Source organism: Myodes glareolus, chromosome X (assembly GCF_982192425.1).
Source record: "Myodes glareolus chromosome X, mMyoGla1.1, whole genome shotgun sequence".
NCBI lineage: Eukaryota > Metazoa > Chordata > Mammalia > Rodentia > Cricetidae > Myodes > Myodes glareolus.
Genome location: NC_142053.1, coordinates 24,150,170 through 24,158,927, shown reverse-complemented (window position 1 = coordinate 24,158,927; position 8,758 = coordinate 24,150,170). Strand labels below are relative to the sequence as shown.

Below are 8,758 nucleotides of genomic sequence, written 5' to 3'. Positions count from 1 at the left end.
TTTAAACTTAAAATGCTCCCAGCTTGGGTAGATGCCTCCTCTCTATCTAACCCAGACAGCTTTAGGGCATCATCATGAAAAGAAAATTATCAGGGCTCTAATTAGTTGATAGAAAATATCATGTTTTATTGTTGTTTCAAAGTGCTTTGAAAAAAAATACAAGATTACTTGGTTTTTAAAAACCTGCTTTCTTTATTTTGCTTGTTTTTTTTCTCTTTTCTGAACTGCCTATCAGTTCAGAGCTGGGTTTTTTTTTTCAAGTTGCTTTTTCTTCTGCTCCCCCTGAATAAGCTAGTAGAGACAGCCCTGCTTGAGAGTGAAGCCGCCTCCCAGTTTTCCCTCCCTCTTTACCTCTCCCCCACAGTTCCCTTCACTAGGTCCAGTGACAACTGGATGATACAGTCTTGATTTTCACCCGGTTCCAGAATGGGTGGCTGCATCCCTTTTCTGAAGGCAGCAAGGGCGCACTGTCCCAAAATCATTCTTCTTTTGCTGTTGCTGTCTGCCTTCATCTTTTTAGTGAGCGTCCTGGGAGGAGCCCCAGGACAGAACCCGGACCGCAAGATGGACATGGTCTCCATACACAGCCTCTCCGAGCTGGAGCGCCTGAAGCTGCAGGAGACTGCTTACCACGAACTTGTGGCCAGACATTTCCTCTCTGATTTCAAGCCGGACAGAGGTGAGCTATACCCGGAGCGCAGCGTCTTTCGCGCGGCGCGAATAGATCCCCGGGCGGGATGGGGCAGCGAGGAGGTTCTGGAGGGTGAGGGGGGGGTGTCCCATAACGGGACCAGTCTCCTGGCCCCCCAGGAACGGAGGGGCGGGGAGTTGAAAACTATTTGATGAATTTCAGAAAAAAAACTAAAATTAGTTTAGTAGAGTCCAAGCCTGGGGTTTTGAGGGGACGGTAAGCCTAGTAAGACCGAGGACAGGTGAAGAAACTGGGCTCACCAGGTGTAGCGGGAGAATCGGGCATAGAGAGACGTAGGCTCAAAGGGAGCACTTTAAAAGAGAACTGGGACGGGAAGAGAGAGACTGCATGGTACAGAGAGATAGAGACGGTGGGAAAGAGGCAGAGAGAGACGCGCCAACCCCGGCAAAGAGCTGGAAGGCGCTGCGGGCTTGGGATTGGCGGCGGTGCGCTCCGAGCGCAAGCCAGCTCTGCTGGCTGCGGGGAAGTCAGGGGAACAGGCACAGAAACGGATCCCAGCGCTCGGGAGATCTCAGGGGTGCGCATAGATTTGACTGCAGGATATTGGGGAGGTGGGAGATGTGGGAGATGTTCGTGATGCTCGAGGGACTCTCCGTTAAGACTGGGAAGTGCAGGGGTGGGAGTCAGGTTAGCCAGGCGCGCACCTCTGGCGCAGCCTGAACTGGGTGAAGCAAAAGGCAAGGAGACCCCGCTGGTGGTCATCACTGCGGGGTTTGGAGCAGAGAAACAGTCAGGTATTGCTGATTCTCTCACCGCAGCAAAAGGAGCCAACGGCAAATCTGCGCGTGAGCGCTTCCGCAGTAACTTGGCGACCCTCACCCGTGGTGGCGCTGCAGGCAGAGCCCCTCCCCTCGCCTGTTGCATGATCTGAGTGCCTCTGAGCTTTTGAAATAACGTTTTAAGTGTTGTGCTGAGAAATTATTAGTTCATAACACGATGCATCCAGCTCATTAAACTGGTTAGGTTAAATTTTTGCAATCTTACATGTACTAGGTAGGACTAGTCTTGTTGTCAAGAGGGGAAACAGAGGCTGGGTGAAAGCAAAAACACTTTTCTGGGGCTGGACAGCCTCCCACTCCACCTCCCCACGCGGCAGATCAATTCATTGCGATGTTTAGGTACTTATCACTTCCTATATGAATGTGAATGTACATGTCTTTTCTTTCTTTCCTTTTCATAGCTCTACCCACTGACCGTCCAAACACCCTGGAGAAGTGGTTTCTGATTCTGAGAGGACAGGAGAGGGGTGAGGGGGCTTTTTTCTTTTCTTTAGGAAATAAATAAAAGACAAAATCCCCCCTGGTCGTGTGTCCCTGCATACTGTATTCTTGCTGATGCTTATTGCTTCGGAAGACTCTTCCCTCTTCCTCCCAGAACCTCCCCTAGAGAGTTACATCAGGAAATGGAGGAATAGCTGCTAGCTCCTGCCTTAGCTTCCCTGTGGATGTACCCCAGATATAATTCCCAAATTGTTTCAAGGTGGTCAAACACTGGCAAGATATAGGCAGGGATGAGACCTTCAGCTACGTCGGGGTAGCTGAGTAATGTTGAGTCATCTTTAACTATTTCAGGGTCTTGCTTCCCAGGGAGGGGCGCTGTGGGCCTCGGGGGAGGGGTTGATTATTGATGAGTGCTAGGAAGAGGACTACTATAAGCCCATGTAGCCCACCTAATACAAATGTTGCGGGTCTTTGACGTTTCTCATTCTTTCCCAGCCGCGTCTCTCAAGACCTTTGGCATCCGCCTGGAAGAGGTGCTGGTCAATGAAATTACCCGCCGCAAGCACCTTGAACTGATAGCTGCAATGGAGGCTGAAAATGCCACAAGTTCCGGCCGTCGTCGGGGAAACATGGTGCAAAGGATGTTTGGGCGCATGCGGCGCTTTTTCAGTCGCAGGAGGAATGAGCCCACCCTGCCTACAGAGTTCACTCGCCGTGGTCGTCGAGTGAGTTCAGTCTTAGAGGTTTCAGGCAGGGTCCCATTGTGGAGAGGAGTCAAAGCTTGTGTCCTTATGGTGTTCTTATGGTGTGGAGACTGAACAGAAATAGAAGGGGTGGGCTAGTCTTACCACAGAGAGATTATCTGGTTCTGAATGTCAGGCAGCACTCAGGGAGGTCCCAATGAATGCTCCTTCTCCATTTTAAGATAATCTGGATTTTCTCACAGGGTGCAGTGTCTGTGGATAGCCTGGCTGAACTGGAGGATGGGGCCCTGCTGATGCGGACCCTACAGCTCTCCCATCTTTCATTTCCTATCGGGCAGCGCCTTCTGGGGTCCAAAAGGAAGATGAGCCTCAACCCAATTGCTCAACAAGTCCCTCAGGTTGTTGAGACTTGCTGCAAGTTCATTGAGGAACATGGTAAGGAAGACATACACAGTTAAATCAAGGAAGGTGACAACTAAAGGGAAAGGGAAGAATGTTCTAGCAAGAGAGAGAGAGAAGCAAGAGGATGGAGGACTTGAATAGCCTTCCCCTCATGTCACTGAAAGTTGGGACGCAACTGCTAAAGAAGAAAAGGGGAAGCAATTGGAAAACAGGGGTCATAGATGCTTAGAACTCTGATCTTTTTTTTCAGGATTAAGCTCCGTGGGGATTTTCACCATTGAGTACTCTATGCAGAACGTGCTTCAGGTAAACTGACTGTATTTGCATGTTTGTTCTTTAGGTAAGAAAAGGAAGAGAGGAATAAGGGCTCTTTCATAGATGTAGGGTAGTGGTATGATTGATGGGGGGAGTAAGATCTTCTTTACAGACTCCTAGATACACGACATTGCCAGCTGTCTTCATTGAAGCCTGTCACTTCTTAAATAACTGGCCAAGACCAAGCCTATGGTGGGCAAGGCAGGCTTTTCACATCTTCTTTCCCCCTTTTAGCTCCGAGAGTTATTTGACAATGGTCTGGATATTGAGCTGAATGACAGTGTGAATGTACATGATGTGGCTGCACTCCTCAAGGAGTTTTTCCATGAAATGAAGGACTCCCTGCTGCCTGATGATCTGTACATGTCCTTCCTCCTGACTGCAAGTGAGTCTTCTGCCCACCCCCATTGCTGGTGCAAGTAAAAGAAGCAATACACAAATCTAGGGAGCATAATGAGAAAACTCAACCTATAGGAGCTTCATGAATTTAGGGTAGAATGAACATCAGAATATACATACCTCTCCAGAATACAATTTGTTAATGAAAATAAAAGTTAATAAAAACCCTCTCAAGGTTTCTTTCTGTGCCTCTTGCTGTTCCCTTACAAATCTATTGCTTGGAAATTTCTCTTAAGCTTCTGGAAGTTGTTAATTGTGCCTTCTCAGGGCAAAGAAGAACAAGGCTCTATAGAGATTTGACTTTGACTTTGAGGTTGAGAAGGGCACTTATTTTCAGAGACCCTGATCTCAGTCAGATGTCTTGGAAGGAAGCAAAAGCATGTTTCCTGGGTACTTATTCTACATATTCCACAATCGTCAGCAACCATGAGGCAGAAACGTGTCACTTTTGATATCAGGCTGCTGCCAAAACTAGCCCTCTGAGCCACCCTCATTTTCTTTTTTGCAGCTCTGAAGCCCCAGGATCAGGTTTCTGCCCTGCAACTGTTGGTCTACCTGATGCCGCCCTGCCACAGCGATACCCTTGAACGTCTACTGAAGGCACTGCACAAAATCACTGAGAACTGCGAAGACTCCATTGGCGCTGATGGACAGCTGGTAAAAATTTGTTGGAAAGGATAGTGAAATAATTGGTTGTAAAGTGGGTAAAGAGAGAAAACCAACAATATATAGATATATTATCTGGGCAGCTTCTAGTGCTACCTCAAGGTTGATCACACTTCCTTACTTAGGTTCCAGGCAACCGAATGACTTCCACCAACTTGGCCTTGGTGTTTGGAACTGCTCTCCTGAAGAAGGGGAAGCTGGCCAAGAGGGAATCCAGGAAGATAAAGCTGGGGATGGATCACTATGTTGCATCTGTCAATGTGGTCCGTGCCATGATTGATAACTGGGATATCCTCTTCCAGGTAAGCAGAGTTGTAAAACATACTTATTTTACATATTCCTCTTCTGTTCACAGGATAAGGGAGAGTTCTGTATGGATAACTAAGCCCTCTATTCTAGAAATTCCTTCCACATTTGCTTATCACATTACGTTCAGTCCCAAACACCTAATAAAGATGAGTAAAAATGAGAAGGAATATGCAGTTAAGGTTACTATTTTTACCTCCAGGTGCCCCCCCATATTCAGAAGCAGGTTGCTAAGCGTGTGTGGAAGTTCAGCCCTGAAGCCCTGGATTTTATCAGACGCCGGAATCTGAGGAAGATCCAGTGAGTGTGGTTTTAACTTCTGGGTTGTTTATGTTTAGCCTATAGGATTTACAGCGCTATACCATCTTGATTTTAATCAGCTTTGGGGCAAACATACTAACTTTTTCAAATTTTTCCCATTTAGGAGCGCTCGCATAAAGATGGAAGAGGATGCTATGCTTTCTGATCCAGTGGAAAACACTACTGAAGCCCTGGCTGCTGTCCTTGCCCAGAGCCCGCCCTTTGACGAAGGTTAGTTACCTTTTAGAGATAAGATCTCTTCTAAAAGTCATGCCCTTCCCAAAGCTCAGTCCCTTGTAGAAGGCTAGGCCCTTCCAGAGGACCAGGTCTTTGCTGAAGATGAGCCCCTTGAGGAAGGAAAGTGAATCATCTGAGAATAATATGTCTGTAAATGAAGAGTTAGTATTTGAATATTTCATGGAGGGAGTATTTGGGGGGAAAGTTCAAGGTCTTGAAATCCCACATTACCTAGAGATTCATGGCCCACATCTTGAGGGCATATGAGAGCTTGATGAAGAAGATGATGGTGAGGATGAGGAGGGTGCTGGTAAGGATGATGATGACATCCTAAATTTTGATGGCCTACCTCCCATTGAGGATATTCTAGAACTTGATGAAATCCCAGAACTCATTGAGATCCCAAACTTTGAAGAACTACCTTGTTTTGATGTGGTTGCAGATCCTGAGGGAGCCCCAGATGTGCACGATATCTTGAACTCTGGAGAGAACCTGGACTATGACTTTGATTATGAACCAGATTTTGAAGACGGCGACCAGCTGGACCTTGCAGAAGTTCCCTATCTTGATGTAATTCCAAACAAGGAAAATGCCAAATCAGATGCTGATAAAATCCCAGGTAATGATGAAACCCCAGATATTAATTAAGTCCCAAATAATAGAAATGCTCCAAGTAATGATGAACATGTTAAATGGGAGTGAATTTACTTTCTCTGCCTTTTTGCCTTCTATTGTATTTGAAATTCAAAACTAGGTGTTGGTGCGTTAGGTTGTGTGCAAAGTATAAAGCCTAGAAACATGAGAAGTTAACATTGCTACTATTTTCCAGGTTCCTCTGTGGAGCCCACTGTGCCTCCCAGCACTGCCCGCTCCCATGACAATGAGGAAGGAGCGGGTAACCCCCGCAAGGCGAAGAAAGATGGTCCACTGCTCCGTGGGCCCCGGGACAAGGGGGGCAAATCTGGCAAAGGCTTCTCTCCTTAGATGTTTTCCCTCCCTTAAGGTGCCGGACAGGGGAAAAGGGAGGGGGTAGACCTGGAATGCCACAGGAAACATTTGGGAGTCTTGAAGACAAAGACTTGAGGGTAAGAAGGAGTTCCACCTGATGCTCGGGTCAGGATGGGAATTCCAAATACACTGCCAGCCTCATTCCTGGGGATGTTTGGTATCTTCAGCTGGTAAAAGCAGAGACAGTTCTGCATCATGCCCAGGCTCCCTGGTGCTACCTTACTTCTCTTTTACCCCTGCTCCAGGCTATCTCTCACTACAGCCCCCTCCTTTAATTGATGTTACATTTGTGATAAACATCTGTCCCAGAGAAGCTCACAAATCTCGAGGTGCTTTCCCTACCCCCACCCCAGGGGATTGCATGCTTTTCCTGACTTTCCTACCCTCCTCCCCAGAGCTCACTGGAAAGGCCCTCAAGAGGTGTGTTAGAGTGTTAGGTCAGCCTACAGACAGCTGACAAACAATTAATGCTAAACTGTGTCACACCAACTCATAGCCGTGTCCCCGCAGCAACTCCACCGCCTCAGGATTTTCCCCCTCAAATTATTTAGACCAATGGCTCATCAAACAGCCACTCCCAAAATTCTGTGCAGTGTTGCTCATGACATGCCGACAGGGAAACCTCAAGTGTAAGCCTAACTAGCTTTTCTGGGGTCAAAAGTTAGAGGAAAAAATTAGATTTTAGTCTTGGACATGTTTTAAAGACAGCGAGTGTTCACACCCTCGTTGTCAGTAAAACAACTAGCTAGGCACAGACACATAGTTCCAAGTAGTCAATGTCACCTGATTACAAACTTTCTTACCTATCGTCTCTGTATTTCCTCTATGCAGGACGGTACAAATTTGGGGGACTTGCTCTGGTAAAACACAGATATGGGTTATATATGACATCCAAATTATAACTGATACTTATGGGTAACAACTGCTAAGGTCCTTAGAATGAAGAATGTCTTGTATTGAGGGATAGAAACCGATCATACAATGGATAACAACCACAGAGCTCGAAGATTTGTGATTGTTAAAACTTCTCTGGCATTTCATCATTAATAAACATCTGTATTGTGTCAGCAGCATATTCATGGTGTACAGTGTGTTTTTTTCTCTTAGAATTTTATAGGTGAGTTGGGAAGCTCTAAGTGGTGATCTAAAGGGAAAAATAAGATAAAGAAGAGCAATAAAGGGGAGGGGTTGATAAGAAATGAAAACAAGGAGATGACAATATAAAAAAGAGAGAGGATAGGGAATAAAAGGAGGAGTGAATGATATGAGAAGGAGAAGAGGTGATGGGAAATAGAGAAGAAAAGATGACATGGGATAAAGAGAATGATGGGGATAAACAGGGTATGACATGAAATGAAGGGAAAGATGATGTTGGATGAAGAGGAGGAATGATATGGGATAAGGGAGATGGGGGATGGAGGAATAAAGAGGAGATGGCATGAAATAAAGGGGAGAGATAATGGTTAATAAAGAAGAAGTGATGATATGAGATAAAGACTCAGAGGTGGTGAAGAATAAAGAAGAGGGGATAACACTGTATAAAGGTGAGTGACAGAGAATAAAGAAGAGGGGATGACATGGAATAGTAGGGAAGGATGATGGATAATAAAAGAAGGGGATGACATGATATAAGGGGAAGGGATGATGGTAGATAAAAGAGAGGGATGGCAAGGGATAAAGGGGATAGATGATAGTGGATAAGGAAGAGGGTATGATATGGGTAAGGAGGAAAGAAGATAAAAAATAAAGAAGGTGGAATGATATGGGATAATGGGGTGATCAGGAATAAGGAAAAGGGACATAAAAGGGAAGGATGATAGGGAATAAAATGAAAGGAAGATGGGCAACAAAAGGGAAGGAATGACAGGATAATGGGGAGGGTTGATTGTAGATAAAGACGAGACTATGGCATGGGCCAAAAGGAAAAGATGGTTGATAAAAAGGAAGGGATGAAATGGGTTAAGGGGCATAAGGAGGGTACAGCATGGGATGAAGGGAATAGATAATAGTGTATGAAGAGAAGGGAATGATATAGGATAAGGTGGAAGGGTGGTGGGGAACAGAAGGGAGATGGTATGGGATAAAAGGGAGGCATGATGGTGGGTAAAGAAGACAGGATGATATAGTTTAGAAGAAGAGGTGATGGAAAATAAGATGGGTTGACATGGGGCAATAGGGTGATCAGGAATAAGGAGGAGGGGTGACGGCATAGAAAAGGAAGATGGAGAAAAGAGAAGACGGTAACATAGGATAAGGGGAAGGGGTCATTGTGCATATAGATTAAGGAATGGCATGGCAAAAGGGGGTGATGTGGAATGAAGAGTAGGGGATGATGTGGGATAATGAGGAAGAATGATGCAATAAAGAAGAGATGACACAAGGAGGAAGGATAATGAAGACTAAAGAAGAGAAGATTAAATGAAATAAAGGGGGAATAATGGAGAAAAAAGAGGAAGAGATGACAAGGGATAAGAGGGAGAAGTATAGAG

The 8,758-nt window shown here is 45.7% G+C and overlaps 1 protein-coding gene across 1 annotated transcript; it reads left to right on the top strand.

The window, feature by feature from the left end:
* Positions 1 to 322: 322 nt before the first annotated feature.
* On the top strand, positions 323 to 7,342 carry Arhgap36 (Rho GTPase activating protein 36). Its single transcript, XM_048450293.3, has 12 exons — positions 323 to 679; positions 1,893 to 1,958; positions 2,428 to 2,657; positions 2,879 to 3,071; positions 3,289 to 3,344; positions 3,588 to 3,738; positions 4,261 to 4,409; positions 4,544 to 4,720; positions 4,927 to 5,024; positions 5,149 to 5,255; positions 5,704 to 5,880; positions 6,091 to 7,342. Exons 1-12 carry the CDS (start codon positions 427 to 429, stop codon positions 6,243 to 6,245), a joined length of 1,812 nt encoding a protein of 603 aa, XP_048306250.3. The 5' UTR covers positions 323 to 426; the 3' UTR covers positions 6,246 to 7,342.
* Positions 7,343 to 8,758: the final 1,416 nt, after the last annotated feature.

Coding starts and splice junctions, on each gene's coding strand:
- Arhgap36 (XM_048450293.3), top strand. CDS start 427: ATGGGTGGCTGCATCCCTTTTCTGAAGGCAGCAAGGGCGCACTGTCCC. Junction 4,410..4,543: donor TTGGCGCTGATGGACAGCTG/GTAAAAATTTGT, acceptor TTCCTTACTTAG/GTTCCAGGCAACCGAATGAC. Junction 5,256..5,703: donor GAGCCCGCCCTTTGACGAAG/GTTAGTTACCTT, acceptor ATGTGGTTGCAG/ATCCTGAGGGAGCCCCAGAT.